Genomic DNA, 18367 nt, shown 5'->3' on the forward strand with positions numbered 1-18367 from the left:
GTACACTGTGGTGATATTCTGATATATTTCGTGGTTTCACAGTAGGAAATAATTCCACACCTGGTACTGCACATTCAGATCCAAATGCAAATGAGGAAGTGAGGGACATATTGTATTTCTTGAAGATCCGACAAGCCTCGATTCACTGTACCCATATCTCAGATACCTTCTCCTGACTAGTTAGGAGGTCCTTAGTCTTCCTCAAATCTTATTTACATTTGCCCTCCTCTTCAACCCCACCTACACCCACACCACAAAGCTCTTTATCTGTACCTCCCCAGTACTCGATCCTGTACACAGAATCATAGAGCGTGATGTCTGACGAGGTTCGCCAGGCCCACCTATCCCGATGATTCCCTACTTTTCTTGACACTGATAACCTAGATTGGTTTCCAGGCTCCAGGTTTACCCACACAAAGAGAAGGATCTGACAGAACCTTGAAAGAACTGACCATCCTTCTGCTATAAAGAAATGTATGATTCAAGGACACTTCCTCACCCACCACAAGTTCCCAAATAGAGTCTATAAGTGTATGCAATTGTTAAGACAAGTACCACTAAACAGGGATGGGTAAGATTGTTTGTATTCTTCCCATGTGGGTCCCTGTAGCAAAACCTCAATATTTCTCCAAGATGATGGGAAATTCTTTATTAAGAGAAGCCACAAATTAGTTACCATTTCCCTATCTCATGGTTAAGGGTACCAGATCACTCCATATTTTCAGTGAAATGCTATTCTATTCCTCTTTTTGATTGTACCATGTCATTGTGCTCTAGCGGCTTAGACAAACTGGTTCACTGCTAAACTAGGGCTGCAATTTTCACAGAATGTGTTAGGTTGTTAAAGAACAGAGTTTCCCTGATGTATCTAATGTTTTAAGTAGAAAGGAATGATGAGAGATGATGCATTTTAGGTGGGCGAACACAGATGAAAGCTATCACAACCACAGAGGGAGGAAGAAGATATTGTAGTACAGCAAATGTGTACGAAAAAGGTCAAGTGGCCAATAGAGAACCTTAGAGATACAGTGTTCTTAGGGGCACAGAGGAGAAGTAGATGGAGCAAACAGGAACAAAATGCAGGCATTGGAGAGGTAGAATAGTTACAAAGGTAACAATCTGTGCCTTGAACGGAGGACAGTGACGTTAGAGATGGGTCTCAGTAGTAGCTTTGGGCTCGGTCTAGAAAAAGTCATCTTAAAAATCCTGCTATAATTGCTGAGACAAGGTCTGAGTTCACAATAACAATCTGCAATTATTACTCTTCAGGCAATGAGCTTCCCCCACACTAGAAGCCCCAGTGTGGAAGAACGGACGTTCATGAAGGAGAGCAGACGCCAGATAGGCTCCAGGAATGGTTCAGATACGAGCCCACAACAGAGCGCAAGAAAGTACCCGTCACAATCACCGTCCGGCAACTGGAAGCACCACAAACCCCACAGTAGTTTCTACCAAACAGCTCCACGTACCCACCAGAAATCTCTCTCCTACGAGCCTTCTCCTGACTCCCTGAAACATCAGATTCTCAAAAGAAACTCTTTGAACTCCTATGTGACCCGCCCAGCATTCCACATGAGGCGCTCGGACTCTTACGTGACTCCCCCGATCTACGAACTCCTGAGGATCCTCCAGTCAAAAGGAGGCTACCCCAACCAGGAGGACCAGATCTGGCAAAACCTCTACCTGGGAGATGAGTAAGATAAGCGCCATGCTTTGGCAGACAATCTCTGAAGTGATTGGTGTTGGTGGATCAGTGGGTGATGCAAAATGATGGGTTTGGGCTTTGCGACTAGTCTTTGCGACCAGTAAAAAGTACATCGGTTTCAAAATTCCTACTTTTATTTCTTACAAAACAAAACTGCTATTCTCCAGACATCACAGGTAAGAAATCCATACTTTTTAAAATAGGAACTAAGTCTGAATCAATATTTTCTAACTCTCCTGACATGTAAAAAGTGGCGATACAGTCCTTGCTTTAATCAAGTAAATACCACAGTACATTAAATATTTTTCACTTTCAATGCCTAATAGTTTTTGGTTCTGACATATGTTGTTGAGAGAAACATTAGTATATTGCACATTTAATATCAGCAGTGTGCTTTCAGCAAAGCAAATTTCACTACACCCTAATTCTCTAAATGTTATCCAGAAATGTATTATGTATTTACTTTTTTACAAAATGATCAACAACATTGTTATCCTTACCTGATTTTCAATGTTAATCATTTCATTATCACTTATTCAATTATCGAGGTAATGTTCAGTTATTATCAACATTAGTTTAAATAGGATTTCAGTCTACTCATAGTATTCTGAAAATAAAAAGCAATATAATCTTTAATGTCCAAGGTGTTAAAAATTGGAGGTGCTATTTGACCCAATAGATCAATGGTTCACTTTCAAGTCACGTTGCTCACCTTTTCCGTGCAAAATAAGTTACATAAGTAAACAGATCGTTCCACAATTATTTTCTGTGTTTTTACTACATGATTTAAATTTACTAAAAAATAAACTGAAGAAAAACCCAAACAAATTTTAAACTGTTTGCACCAAGTATTTCCAACCATAACCTTTAAACAGTCTTGTCTCTGATAGGGCCCCTGAAAACACAGATTTAAAAGCGTTTAATCATTTGTAACTATTTTTTTCGTATTCAGGGTATTTGAATAGAATACTAAAGTGTTCAAAAGTTGCCCGTGTCTTAACTAAAATCAACAAAGCCAAGACCATGAACCAACAAATATTCAACATTTAATAATAATAGTACCCCAGGATACTAAGGGCCTGATTACAATGACAGTGGGACCGCCACTGTCAGGCCTTTCATCGGTGGCGGTTCCACCGGCACCTGCCCCTGCAGGTCTGCCTGCCACATTACGATGGCACAGGCTGAGGGTGGGCTAGCGGCGGGGAGACCATCCGCCACGCATCAGACGGGCTCAAGCAGCCCGTCGGATTATCAAAGGGTCTGTAATCCCTACAATATGGGCGGGGCCTGCTCAGGCACCGCCGTAGGGATTACAATGTCACTTTCCAACTGCCATTTCATGGCGGTCCACCCGCCATGAATAGGAAGGCGGAAAGTGACTTTAGGGGCCCTTAGCTGGCCTCCCTTCCCCCCTGGTCCTCCACTATAGGTTCAGGGGGCACTTTTGGTGTCCCTCCAAAACATCGCTGCACCATGTGGCAGGCAACCCATGGTGCCTGCCCCAGAGTGCAGGGATGTTTAAAAAGTGTAGATTTTGGACTGCTGCGTGTGCTGCATCCCCCAGCACATGCCGCAATACAAAATATAAAGATTGTGACCGCCTTGAAGGTGATTGCATTCTAATACGGGTAGAGGGACTGCCGAAAGGTAGTCAGACGGTCCTGTTACCGCCACGGTGCCTGTCGGACGAAAGTCTGACCGGCATCGTAATCAGACCCTAAGCGTAGGTAGGGAGTTTTTTCTGGGAGCAGCAAATTACATAATTTTCATTATTGACCAACAATTTTGCAAATATTTGATATAAAAATCTATTTCAATCTAATTCAACAATAATAAAAATGTTTACTAAAATTCCTCAAAAAGTCATTAACATTCTCCATTAAGTAGGAAGAGCTGATCGGTTCCCTCTCTCTTAATAATTGTTCAAACTGAAACAACCAATGTGTGTTTTGCTGCACTAAAACTGTGCTTCATTGAGGCTGTAAAAACAATACAAAAAGTGCATATGCATCACAATTTAGATTGTATATGTAACACTCCAGCATACAAACGTGACATTTACATGTTTTGCATATGCAAGGTGAGTAACATGCACCTGGAGTTAAACCAACGGATCTATGAAATCAAATGACAACTCTAAAAAGTAACTTTTTTTAACATAATTGGTCTTAGGATTCTTTATTATCCAGTAGCCTGCAAACCACCTAAAGCAAACGGTGATAACAATATGCAATCAATTGAATTATTGAATGTGACATAAAAGAATGATTAGCATTAAAAATGAGGTATGAATAATCATGTTCATTATTTTGTAAATAATACAATAGAACTTTCTGCGTTATAATACTTGGACAATTAGAGTGTAATGACATTTTCCTAGATGATCAAATACTGCCAATACTAAATGAACAAACATTACTCTTAGGAATGTAACTCTTAGCCAGAAATTATTATGAATAGTGGGCTAGAGGTACTAACCTTTCATATGCGAAAACTGTTTGAAAACTATACACCACCTTTTCTGGAAATTAAATCAGAATTCACGAACTTATCTATGTATCAATAGGTCGGTTTGCAAAATGCCCTTTTGGAATGCTTGATGAGGTAGGCCACATATTGCTCCATTTAGGTGCCATCACAGGGATGGTGGCCTGCAGGGGTCAGCGTACAACCATATCTGGGATGTAAATAAAATAGTTTTTAACACAGCCCGTTTTCCTCAAAGGAAGCATGACTACATTTAAGAAAAAAAGGTTTGAGAGTTTGCAATGGTGCCCGTAACCTTTGTCCACTCACATACAAACGTTTTATGTCATTCAGAAAGGGGAAGGGTCCAACGGGGACTCCTCCCTATTTGTGAAAGGGTCACTACCACCCTTGAGAAGTAGGTAATCCATCAAGGGTTTGCGGCTAAATTGCGATTGGGTTCCACTTGTGCATAGCATTAGAAATCGGAACTTGGAAGGGACGGACTAAACGTCCCCCTTTCAAATTGGGATTCGTAATACATTTGTAAACCCATTTTGTCATTCGGTGCCAGTTACCGAATCGTAAAATGGGTTTAGTACATTTGGAAAAACCATTTAGTGATCACAAACCTTGTGATTTAACAAAACGCAGGCTTTGCAACTGGTAAATGACTTCTTACATCATGTCTCAAGTGTAAATTCACCATTTCACCATGATTAAAATGATAAATATTTCAAGGCTTATTACACGTCAATGGAGTTAATAATTATTGATTATGATCATTGAGATCTTTTTTCAAAAGGATGAATTCCAACTAAAGTCTGGAGAATCACAGTCTTGTTTTAGTTTGCAGAAATTAAAACAGTGAATGTCATTGTTTATCTCAACTAATCTAATGCACATTAGCTATTGTGTAAAATATTGTGTCTATAGCATAGTGGCTATTGTTTTTGTACTAACTCAATTATTAGCCTTAAAAAAGGGTCACCAATGCAACAAAACATGCTGAGCCCGATTCACAGAACTAACTTAAAACAAAATCCTAAACTTACTACTTTTGGTATTCACAGAAGTTAGGATTTTGTCTTAAGTTTATCTTAAGATAGACTTAAGACAGACTTAAGTTAGGATTTTGTCTTGTCTGTCTTAAGTCTGTCTTAAGACAAACTTAAGACAAAATTCTAACTTCTGTGAATACCAAAAGTAGTAAGTTTAGGATTTTGTCTTAAGTTAGTTCTGTGAATTGGCCCCACTGACTGTTGCCACAGAAATCATGATTAACATGTTCTGTGAGTAGTTGTGTCCTGTTTCTGGCGAAGATGTGACATATTCCAGATATTTAGACATTCTTACGAGTTTTGTAATTTACAAATAGTTTTAGAGCGAGCAAGCATGATGCTCTTCTGTAAATACATGAGTAACTCACACATAAGCAAGGAACTAACACAGATATTAATGACAGATGCTTTGTGAATCCTACCTGGATTTTCAAGTGTTATTTACATCTAAGGTATCAGTAGGACACACCTACTCTCAGAAAAAAGAAAATGTGTGCATTGGGCCTTTGCCCTGTTCTCCAGTTCTAGCAGCTGTAAATGTGTGGTCCTGCCTTAGACATATTGTGTTTTTCTCTCCACATAGAAGGTTTCAGACAGGCTCACCCAGAAACCAGGAAATTGCCGGGCCCTCGGGGATGACCAACCAAATACCTCTTACTCCTGACATTTAACTGGCTCCGGCCCAGCACTACCTGCATTTCATAGGTCTTAGTTCTGCCAATATATTTCCCAGCAGATGGGCCACTTTTGATCCAAGGGGCTAAATACATGAGTTTTTGTGGTACACAAAAAATGGGAAAACACCTTTTATTTAGGACTCAAAAAAGTAGGGTATCAAAAATCATTGCCACATAACTTCTTCTGTCATTGTACGTGTACTCTAACATGGATGGTTTGTAACGCAAAGGTTTGATTGGCATTACACGTGGGCTGTGCTTTACCAGTTTGTCTCAAGCTAAAGACTTCTTGTTAAATGACCTTCACCCCTTGAGACGAGTATTCTGCTTCCATGCAGGGCCGGACTGTCCATAGCGCACTGGGCATTTCGCCGGTGGGGGCTAGCTTTGGACTAATGGGGGCCGGTTTTGTTACAGGTAGCTGGTTTTGCAGCAGTGCTGCAATATCAGTAGCATGAAATGAAATGAAAGGAAATACCAGCATTTGTAAAGCACACAGCTACCTTCTGAGAGGTGTCCCGGCGCTTGGGGCCGTTGGGAAGATTAAGCGAGCTATTGCCCAGAGTCACATGGTGCTGGGCTAACCTGCCGCTGGTACCAGGGATCGAACATGGGGCTGTAACTAAAGAGGCATATTTACAACAAGGGGTGGTGAGGGACAGAGTCTCTGAATTAAACAGAATACTCTCACCCAGTCAAGAGATCAGGGCTAGATCCAACACCGTTTTTTAGCTCACTGCACCATCCCAGTTTCAGAACCTGACTGTATGCAAATTAGTCTGTTCCTGTCCCAGTGCATGATGGGAACAGGGCAAACCAAACTACAAAAGCCAATTCTTACACTGGGAAGGAAACAAGCTACCGGGGACCGGTTTCTGGCATTTCAGCCTCTTCGGCCCAGCTTGCTTGAATCCTGATGGTGCAATGAGCAAGGGACTCACATCTGAGTATACCCTTCCACGCTTAGGGTGGACAAAAATATTTACAACAAGGGGTGGTGAGGGACAGAGTCTCTGAATTAAACAGAATACTCTCACCCAGTCAAGAGATCAGGGCTAGATCCAACACCGTTTTTTAGCTCACTGCACCATCCCAGTTTCAGAACCTGACTGTATGCAAATTAGTATGTTCCTGTCCCAGTGCATGATGGGAACAGGGCAAACCAAACTACAAAAGCCAATTCTTACACTGGGAAGGAAACAAGCTACCGGGGACCGGTTTCTGGCATTTCAGCCTCTTCGGCCCGGCTTGCTTGAATCCTGATGGTGCAATGAGCAAGGGACTCACATCTGAGTATACCCTTCCACGCTTAGGGTGGACAAAAATATTTACAACAAGGGGTGGTGAGGGACAGAGTCTCTGAATTAAACAGAATACTCTCACCCAGTCAAGAGATCAGGGCTAGATCCAACACCGTTTTTTAGCTCACTGCACCATCCCAGTTTCAGAACCTGACTGTATGCAAATTAGTCTGTTCCTGTCCCAGTGCATGATGGGAACAGGGCAAACCAAACTACAAAAGCCAATTCTTACACTGGGAAGGAAACAAGCTACCGGGGACCGGTTTCTGGCATTTCAGCCTCTTCGGCCCGGCTTGCTTGAATCCTGATGGTGCAATGAGCAAGGGACTCACATCTGAGTATACCCTTCCACGCTTAGGGTGGACAAAAATATTTACAACAAGGGGTGGTGAGGGACAGAGTCTCTGAATTAAACAGAATACTCTCACCCAGTCAAGAGATCAGGGCTAGATCCAACACCGTTTTTTAGCTCACTGCACCATCCCAGTTTCAGAACCTGACTGTATGCAAATTAGTCTGTTCCTGTCCCAGTGCATGATGGGAACAGGGCAAACCAAACTACAAAAGCCAATTCTTACACTGGGAAGGAAACAAGCTACCGGGGACCGGTTTCTGGCATTTCAGCCTCTTCGGCCCGGCTTGCTTGAATCCTGATGGTGCAATGAGCAAGGGACTCACATCTGAGTATACCCTTCCACGCTTAGGGTGGACAAAAATATTTACAACAAGGGGTGGTGAGGGACAGAGTCTCTGAATTAAACAGAATACTCTCACCCAGTCAAGAGATCAGGGCTAGATCCAACACCGTTTTTTAGCTCACTGCACCATCCCAGTTTCAGAACCTGACTGTATGCAAATTAGTCTGTTCCTGTCCCAGTGCATGATGGGAACAGGGCAAACCAAACTACAAAAGCCAATTCTTACACTGGGAAGGAAACAAGCTACCGGGGACCGGTTTCTGGCATTTCAGCCTCTTCGGCCCGGCTTGCTTGAATCCTGATGGTGCAATGAGCAAGGGACTCACATCTGAGTATACCCTTCCACGCTTAGGGTGGACAAAAATATTTACAACAAGGGGTGGTGAGGGACAGAGTCTCTGAATTAAACAGAATACTCTCACCCAGTCAAGAGATCAGGGCTAGATCCAACACCGTTTTTTAGCTCACTGCACCATCCCAGTTTCAGAACCTGACTGTATGCAAATTAGTCTGTTCCTGTCCCAGTGCATGATGGGAACAGGGCAAACCAAACTACAAAAGCCAATTCTTACACTGGGAAGGAAACAAGCTACCGGGGACCGGTTTCTGGCATTTCAGCCTCTTCGGCCTGGCTTGCTTGAATCCTGATGGTGCAATGAGCAAGGGACTCACATCTGAGTATACCCTTCCACGCTTAGGGTGGACAAAAATATTTACAACAAGGGGTGGTGAGGGACAGAGTCTCTGAATTAAACAGAATACTCTCACCCAGTCAAGAGATCAGGGCTAGATCCAACACCGTTTTTTAGCTCACTGCACCATCCCAGTTTCAGAACCTGACTGTATGCAAATTAGTCTGTTCCTGTCCCAGTGCATGATGGGAACAGGGCAAACCAAACTACAAAAGCCAATTCTTACACTGGGAAGGAAACAAGCTACCGGGGACCGGTTTCTGGCATTTCAGCCTCTTCGGCCCGGCTTGCTTGAATCCTGATGGTGCAATGAGCAAGGGACTCACATCTGAGTATACCCTTCCACGCTTAGGGTGGACAAAAATATTTACAACAAGGGGTGGTGAGGGACAGAGTCTCTGAATTAAACAGAATACTCTCACCCAGTCAAGAGATCAGGGCTAGATCCAACACCGTTTTTTAGCTCACTGCACCATCCCAGTTTCAGAACCTGACTGTATGCAAATTAGTCTGTTCCTGTCCCAGTGCATGATGGGAACAGGGCAAACCAAACTACAAAAGCCAATTCTTACACTGGGAAGGAAACAAGCTACCGGGGACCGGTTTCTGGCATTTCAGCCTCTTCGGCCCGGCTTGCTTGAATCCTGATGGTGCAATGAGCAAGGGACTCACATCTGAGTATACCCTTCCACGCTTAGGGTGGACAAAAATATTTACAACAAGGGGTGGTGAGGGACAGAGTCTCTGAATTAAACAGAATACTCTCACCCAGTCAAGAGATCAGGGCTAGATCCAACACCGTTTTTTAGCTCACTGCACCATCCCAGTTTCAGAACCTGACTGTATGCAAATTAGTCTGTTCCTGTCCCAGTGCATGATGGGAACAGGGCAAACCAAACTACAAAAGCCAATTCTTACACTGGGAAGGAAACAAGCTACCGGGGACCGGTTTCTGGCATTTCAGCCTCTTCGGCCCGGCTTGCTTGAATCCTGATGGTGCAATGAGCAAGGGACTCACATCTGAGTATACCCTTCCACGCTTAGGGTGGACAAAAATATTTACAACAAGGGGTGGTGAGGGACAGAGTCTCTGAATTAAACAGAATACTCTCACCCAGTCAAGAGATCAGGGCTAGATCCAACACCGTTTTTTAGCTCACTGCACCATCCCAGTTTCAGAACCTGACTGTATGCAAATTAGTCTGTTCCTGTCCCAGTGCATGATGGGAACAGGGCAAACCAAACTACAAAAGCCAATTCTTACACTGGGAAGGAAACAAGCTACCGGGGACCGGTTTCTGGCATTTCAGCCTCTTCGGCCCGGCTTGCTTGAATCCTGATGGTGCAATGAGCAAGGGACTCACATCTGAGTATACCCTTCCACGCTTAGGGTGGACAAAAATATTTACAACAAGGGGTGGTGAGGGACAGAGTCTCTGAATTAAACAGAATACTCTCACCCAGTCAAGAGATCAGGGCTAGATCCAACACCGTTTTTTAGCTCACTGCACCATCCCAGTTTCAGAACCTGACTGTATGCAAATTAGTCTGTTCCTGTCCCAGTGCATGATGGGAACAGGGCAAACCAAACTACAAAAGCCAATTCTTACACTGGGAAGGAAACAAGCTACCGGGGACCGGTTTCTGGCATTTCAGCCTCTTCGGCCCGGCTTGCTTGAATCCTGATGGTGCAATGAGCAAGGGACTCACATCTGAGTATACCCTTCCACGCTTAGGGTGGACAAAAATATTTACAACAAGGGGTGGTGAGGGACAGAGTCTCTGAATTAAACAGAATACTCTCACCCAGTCAAGAGATCAGGGCTAGATCCAACACCGTTTTTTAGCTCACTGCACCATCCCAGTTTCAGAACCTGACTGTATGCAAATTAGTCTGTTCCTGTCCCAGTGCATGATGGGAACAGGGCAAACCAAACTACAAAAGCCAATTCTTACACTGGGAAGGAAACAAGCTACCGGGGACCGGTTTCTGGCATTTCAGCCTCTTCGGCCTGGCTTGCTTGAATCCTGATGGTGCAATGAGCAAGGGACTCACATCTGAGTATACCCTTCCACGCTTAGGGTGGACAAAAATATTTACAACAAGGGGTGGTGAGGGACAGAGTCTCTGAATTAAACAGAATACTCTCACCCAGTCAAGAGATCAGGGCTAGATCCAACACCGTTTTTTAGCTCACTGCACCATCCCAGTTTCAGAACCTGACTGTATGCAAATTAGTCTGTTCCTGTCCCAGTGCATGATGGGAACAGGGCAAACCAAACTACAAAAGCCAATTCTTACACTGGGAAGGAAACAAGCTACCGGGGACCGGTTTCTGGCATTTCAGCCTCTTCGGCCGGGCTTGCTTGAATCCTGATGGTGCAATGAGCAAGGGACTCACATCTGAGTATACCCTTCCACGCTTAGGGTGGACAAAAATATTTACAACAAGGGGTGGTGAGGGACAGAGTCTCTGAATTAAACAGAATACTCTCACCCAGTCAAGAGATCAGGGCTAGATCCAACACCGTTTTTTAGCTCACTGCACCATCCCAGTTTCAGAACCTGACTGTATGCAAATTAGTCTGTTCCTGTCCCAGTGCATGATGGGAACAGGGCAAACCAAACTACAAAAGCCAATTCTTACACTGGGAAGGAAACAAGCTACCGGGGACCGGTTTCTGGCATTTCAGCCTCTTCGGCCCGGCCATGGCCATGATGCACTGGGCCAGGGACAGACTGATTTGCATATAGCCAGGTTCTGAGCTGGGATGGGGCAGTGAGATAAATAACGGTGATGGATCAAGCCCTGATCTTTGGACTGGGTAAGAGTGGTCTGTTTAACTCAGACACTCTGTTCATCACCACCCCCTTTTCTAAATCGTTTTTGGCCACTATAGGTGTGGCAGGGTATACTCAGACATGAGTCCCTTTCTCACTGCTCCATCAGGATTCAAGCAAGCCGGGCCGAAGAAGGCTGAAATGCCAGAAACCGGTCCCCGGTAGCTTGTCTCCTTTCTGGTGAAGAATTGGCTTGGTAGTTTAGTCTGCCCTGTTCCCATGATGCACTGGGCCAGGGACAGACTGATTTGCATATAGCCAGGTTCTGAGCTGGGATGGGGCAGTGAGATAAATAACGGTGATGGATCAAGCCCTGATCTTTGGACTGGGTAAGAGTGGTCTGTTTAACTCAGACACTCTGTTCATCACCACCCCCTTTTCTAAATCGTTTTTGGCCACTATAGGTGTGGCAGGGTATACTCAGACATGAGTCCCTTTCTCACTGCTCCATCAGGATTCAAGCAAGCCGGGCCGAAGAAGGCTGAAATGCCAGAAACCGGTCCCCGGTAGCTTGTCTCCTTTCTGGTGAAGAATTGGCTTGGTAGTTTAGTCTGCCCTGTTCCCATGATGCACTGGGCCAGGGACAGACTGATTTGCATATAGCCAGGTTCTGAGCTGGGATGGGGCAGTGAGATAAATAACGGTGATGGATCAAGCCCTGATCTTTGGACTGGGTAAGAGTGGTCTGTTTAACTCAGACACTCTGTTCATCACCACCCCCTTTTCTAAATCGTTTTTGGCCACTATAGGTGTGGCAGGGTATACTCAGACATGAGTCCCTTTCTCACTGCTCCATCAGGATTCAAGCAAGCCGGGCCGAAGAAGGCTGAAATGCCAGAAACCGGTCCCCGGTAGCTTGTCTCCTTTCTGGTGAAGAATTGGCTTGGTAGTTTAGTCTGCCCTGTTCCCATGATGCACTGGGCCAGGGACAGACTGATTTGCATATAGCCAGGTTCTGAGCTGGGATGGGGCAGTGAGATAAATAACGGTGATGGATCAAGCCCTGATCTTTGGACTGGGTAAGAGTGGTCTGTTTAACTCAGACACTCTGTTCATCACCACCCCCACCCCCTTTTCTAAATCGTAACTAAAGAGGCAGCAGGAGTGGTGCTTCCCACTCACACCCCCCTCTGCCCCTTGGGGTCTCGTCGAGCCAGTTGACAGGGCTGGTTTCAGTTCCCAGTTCGACCATGCTTCCATGGCTATGGTATTGAGAGACTTTACCAATTCTTAAAAAACAATATTGAGCTTAATGCTCGTACTTGACCAGTTCATTGCATCAAAAAAATGGCAAGCTTAGAATTTTGAAATGTTTCACACTATATTTGAAATCCTTCAAATAAGCTTCTACATTTAGAGTGTGGTGCTCCATTAATCTTATGAGGATGGGCTTAGGAAACCCTTCGGCCCCTGATGGTTTGGATATGTGTCCTTCAGGTGCATCGCTAATAAAAAATGGGCTCCTCATTCCTGATGCCCTGGTAAAATAGCGGTAGGGTCTCTCACGACTGAGGAGGTTTACTTTGAGAGTTATTTTACACTCATTAATGGAAGGTATTCCATTATAATTGCCTATGCAACTAGTTGAACTGTAACCTGAGGTCTATGGCTGGTGAGAAATAAAAATTGGTTGATTGTTGGGAATGAGCAAGTGTGTGACACGTCCCTAATAGGGTGAGGTAGTCTGGGACTATCTGCTCTCTGACTATATGCTGGCAAGTAATGGGGAGGATGGTTATGAAGTTTTGTGGTGATAGTAAAATGCATGCAAGGATTGTCTTTGTGCCCCCACACTTACTAATTGGAATTTTGGAATGCAAGGCATCATAGCATGCAATAATTCTCTTAGAGGATCGTGTCTCTTGGCGGACCTGAACGTTTTCCAGAGCTCGTTACCCTTGATAACGTCAGATGAATCAATAAAGGTGGGACGTTGATGCTGGCAGTTGACTTGATCTTGTGTGGTGTGTTATTTTGACAGACATGCAGCAACAGACAAGGAAAACCTGGAGCGCCTAGGCATCACTCACATCCTGAATGCAGCCGATGGTCTCAACGGTGTCAACACCGGAGCCTACTTCTACAAGGACATGCACATAGCCTACTATGGGGTGCAAGCTCTCGATGAAAGCAGATTTAACATGTATGCCTACTTCTACCCAGCGGCTAAGTTTATTAAGCACGGTCTAAGCACTCCTGGCGGTAAGTGAAGTGGGGTCCTTGGTAACATTTGGTTGACACGTTGGGGAGATCCGAGTGTATGGAAAAAAGTGGCCCCAGACCCACTGCATGGCAGCAAAAGAAAATACCTAAAGTAAAACCCTTGGATACACTGTATGCCTAGAAGATTGATTAACATAGGCAAAAGGGACTGAGACTAAATGTATACAAGGCAAGAACCCTAGGGCACTCTTCACGGCAGGAAGACTAAATTTACAGAATGACAGTTCTGTGATATCTTGGGAGTCTAAAGGTATCAGAAATAGGGATCCCCAGGGCATATTTCAGGAACACTGAAATATAGAGATGGAAGTTTTTCAGAGATCACTACACATAGGGGTAAATAGTATGTACTTGGATTATTGTTCCAATAGCCAGGAATAGCTGTGAGTACATTCCAAAGCCCTGTGCCAGTTATGGTACTATTTCAACTTCTCAGCACTATTCTGGCAGCATGTTTGTTGTAGACAGTTGCAGGGGATCTGAACACAATTGTCGGGCACTTTGCATCAGTAAATGAACTGCTTTAGTTCCCAGGAAGAATGAGAGTGGCAGTCCCTGGATGGCTAATGATTATGAGGACTAAGGTGATATCAAACATAGACTCAATGACTGTGACGTCAGTATCACAGATAAAGAGCTTCTTAGGCATAGGTGCTTCAAGGGGCCAAAGTCCCAGGGCACCTGAGATGGAGAATAAGGCTCTGATCGACAGATTTATGCCTGGGAGTCCAACAAAGGTTCTTAGCAAAGAGTGCCAAGAAATCAGATTTGACCTCACCTTTGGAACAATATATTGTCAAGTGGCATGAGATAATTGGTGGATATTCAATCCACACCATAGTAGCAATAGGAGATTTTCGGGATACCACCTGTTCTAAGGAGTGTACCACTTTCCAATTTCCTGAACTATCATCCCACTGAGACATTGACATGTGTCAATTTACTTAGGCAGTTGTTTAAGTCAGTGGTTACACTCCGTGGAAGCTGACATGATGCTCTCTGCTCCCTCCATTAAAAGGGTCTCTCTCTCTCTCTCTCTTTGTATACATTGTGATAAAAAGTCATTAATGTAGGCCGAATATTCCTAGCTGCAGACAAGAGGAAGGGAGATCTGTTGGAAGCCCTTTTTATTTCTTCTCCAAGTGAAGTCACTCAAAACCCGAACTTTTGTCATGAACTTTTTGATTGTTACAGTACACTTCGCCCATTTATTCACGGGTCCGTGTAGCATCAGTGTTTCCTCCTCAATCAAACAGGTGAATTCACAAAGTCTTGCTGAGGACCACTAGATTTGGCATGTTCCTTTATTACACAAGATTGTTTAGAAAAAGCCACAACCAGTTGGTACCCTCGGTTAACAATGTGTTTCACAACTGAACAAGTCATTCAAGTAATGAATGAAATAAGATTATTGATAGAATTCCTAGGAATCAGTCCTTTCTACCAGTGTTCAGAAAAAACCATGAGCAAATCCCCCTCATTAGATAATCTACCACAGGACCAATCAGAACAACCAATAAGGTCCCCTAGAATAATCAGAGATTTCCATGTGTTCTCTATGTAATCCCATAGCTGCCAACTTCAGGCCATATTCAAGACTTTCTACCAAGCCTCCCCTTTAAACCGCCAGCATTTTGCATTCTGGTATATGCAGTTTTGCTTTCCCTATTACATATATTGGCCTATGCTTTACAGCATGAAATGTGCAGTTGATTAAAAAGGTAGACATGGCTCAAGATGTCAAATCAAAGTTTGGGTCATTTGGGAGTCAGGAAACCTGCTTCTACAGGCGAGGCCTCTGACTCTGGTGCAGATGATGCAGTGTCAAGGGACAGTAGGGTGTTTCCATCATTGAGGACCTGTCCTAAGGAGAGCATGTGTCATTACCTCTATACCAGGCTTGCTGCCAAGGGTTGGTTTGAACTTCTGACAGCCTTTTTCTTCTCTTTTAAAATAAGTTTTGAGAATTTTAGTTCAAACTATTGAGCTCAGGAGGATGGGATGTTCAAGATGGACACAGAAAACATGATTCAGTTCTAGAGATCTCACGTCTCAGTCTATAGGAAAGTAAGCTGCCCATAGCTGACGAAGCAGCCATTTGACTCAGAAGGATTCTTCGTTGTTTGGGCATCCTTTTAAGACTAGACCACTGACTTGAACCAAAGTGAAGCGCCCACAGCTGGCAACGATAAGTAAAGGAGACAGGCCACACCAATATCATTAAAACTGCCCATTTGTGCTGACTGTCTGAACATTCCAACTAGCAAACAACAATCTCTCCCCTGGCAGAAACCTTTGATTGACAGCTCCACCTAGGACATACTTGCTCTGACATACTTTGTTCTGTTCCTGAACAGAAGATAATACAAAATAATGTCCCCCCTTCTCTTTGCGGAAAACCCCCAGGTTGTCATGGCTATTAGCTTTCTGTGTTTCAAAGACACACTCTGGCTTTGGGAGTTTGTTCTAAAAATCAAATATTTTTGCTGATGCTACAATGCTTTGAGAGGATTCAGAGGGGTAGACAATGCAGCGGCATCTCTGAAGGCACTGAGATTTGCGGTGTGAGGGCTGGACCTTCGGTAGGGGTGATGAACAATTCTCCAAATCGGTGCACACTGAGCAGGAGAGCTGAATATTTTGCTGATTAACTGAACTTTCAGCTGGATAGTTGATTGTTTGGTTTGACGGATGAATGTGCATTAGAGGAATCGGCTGTTAGGCGAGAGGGCTAATTGAATCTCAGCAGGCCTGGTTTTCTAAGTGGAGTTTGATATCATGCAGTAGGGGTAACCAGTTAACAGGTGGATATGACATTTGGTGGGAACATTGAGCATACCTGATCATCCTGGCATCTTACCAAGTTTATGTTTAAGATGTCTACTGTTTTTGACATTTTGCTGTTCTCTCTCCAAAAACACTGAGAATATCAAACCTGTGATCTTTTCTAATAAAAAGAGAGATGTCAGGAACTCTTTAATCTTAGTATCACGTATGTGCAGTGAGTGATCTCTGCCACAAGAGGTGATGTACCAGCCACCTCCTGGTCTGAGTAATCTTCCTCCCAAAGAGAAGGACTGGATGAATGTTGATTCATAAAGTGTGACTTCTGAGAAACTCCATCTCTCTTACTTGTTTCCTTTGATTAAGCATTTTTGAGTCTCTTCGTTGACACCTTTTCTATTATTCTTGCTCCCCACCACCCATTAAGCCTTACTGTCCCGAGCAAGCTCTCTTTTACTTACCCCCACCCAAGTGTCCTTATTCTTACTCTCTCCTGTGATTCCACTTATTCCTGTTCTTCCACAATTCCATCTGCTTCTGGTTTTCCTACAATGGCTTGCCTTTTTCCCAGACCATTAGGGGATATTCCTCCTTACCCCACTCTTTTCCCTTCTGTTCTTGCTCTCCCCTCTGTTTCTCACTAGTCTGTGTTCTGTCCTTGACCATTATCCCCATCTTCACTCTGTTCCCACCGTTTTCCCTTATTTTCAATCTCCTCCTGCCCATATTCACCCATCCTATCCCCTTTTCTCTTTGAGCCTCTCATGACGACCTTACCATTTCCTTTACTTTTTACTTGCACATCGGCCTTCTCTTCTTATTTATGCATAGCAAATCCATTATTTTTGCTTTTCTATGCTTTTTTCATATTCTGTCTGCTCCTCCAAATCTCCATGCTCCATTTCCCCCATTCATGCTTTCGCTTCCATTTATCTCTACCCTCATTCTCCATTTTCAGCTTTCCCCATGCTTCTCCGCTCGTTCAGTTTATCTCCTTCCTCCCTTTTGCACCCTTCTTGTCTCTCTCTGTCTAGCACTCCTGATTGAGGTCAAGATTGTCTCTCTACTCCTTGGCTCCTATTCCTTCTCTCCAATTGACCTTAACTTATCTTTAGTATGGTGTCAGTTCTCTCCCTGCTCATGTTGCTGCATTATTACTCTCCCTCGCCATCTCACTGTGGTTTTCATGCTTTCCCTGCCTTGTTGCCCTCTCCATCTCTCCTAAGTCTAGTCTTTGTTGTCTACCAGCCTCTAGTACACATGTTCATGCCCTGCCCTCGTCTCTCCCTTCTCCTGCCTTCTTTATATCAATTCATCCTACTCTTGGCTGTCACAATGTTACAGTTTATATATTCCTTGCCCCACTCTGTCTTTTACTGTGCCTAGTTGCTCATTGCTCCATTCCCCTTCTTGCACCTCTCTCTGATCTGATCAGTCTTTCTGGTATTTCTGCAGGTAAGGTGTTAGTGCACTGTGCCATGGGAATCAGCCGTGCACCTTCCCTGGTTCTCGCCTTCCTGATGATCTATGCAGACATGAACCTTGTCGAGGCCCTGGAGACTGTGTTGGCCAAGCGTCCCATCTACCCTAACAAGGGTTTCCTGAGCCAGTTGCGGGAACTGGACATGAAGCTGGCCCAGGAACGGGCAGGAGACTCCAGCCCAGAACCATAACTACAACTAAGCTACCATCCCACGGAATAAACAGAGCACACAGAGCATGCACTGTCTCATTTATAAGAAGCGCACCACTTAGGACATAGATAAAGAGGAGATTTGAGTAGATAGTTTATAATAACTGTTGCCTAAAAGAGGTTAGTGTGAGTCAATGCCATGACACTGGCTTGAAATCTTCATTAAGCTGAGTCTAACTCTTTCTCGTCAGGACATAACCTCATCCGCTATCTTCTGGGTTG

The 18367-nt window shown here is 44.1% G+C and overlaps 1 protein-coding gene across 1 annotated transcript; it reads left to right on the top strand.

Annotated features, from left to right (window-relative positions):
- The first annotated feature begins 1272 nt into the window (after positions 1-1272).
- LOC147711011 (dual specificity protein phosphatase 13B-like) lies at positions 1273-18125 on the top strand. Its single transcript, XM_086920098.1, has 3 exons — positions 1273-1694; positions 13427-13647; positions 17908-18125. The coding sequence occupies exons 1-3, from the start codon at positions 1273-1275 to the stop codon at positions 18123-18125; spliced, it is 861 nt and encodes a 286-aa protein (XP_086776224.1).
- Positions 18126-18367: the final 242 nt, after the last annotated feature.

This window comes from Lissotriton vulgaris, chromosome 5, assembly GCF_964263255.1.
Source record: "Lissotriton vulgaris chromosome 5, aLisVul1.2, whole genome shotgun sequence".
Taxonomy (NCBI): domain Eukaryota; kingdom Metazoa; phylum Chordata; class Amphibia; order Caudata; family Salamandridae; genus Lissotriton; species Lissotriton vulgaris.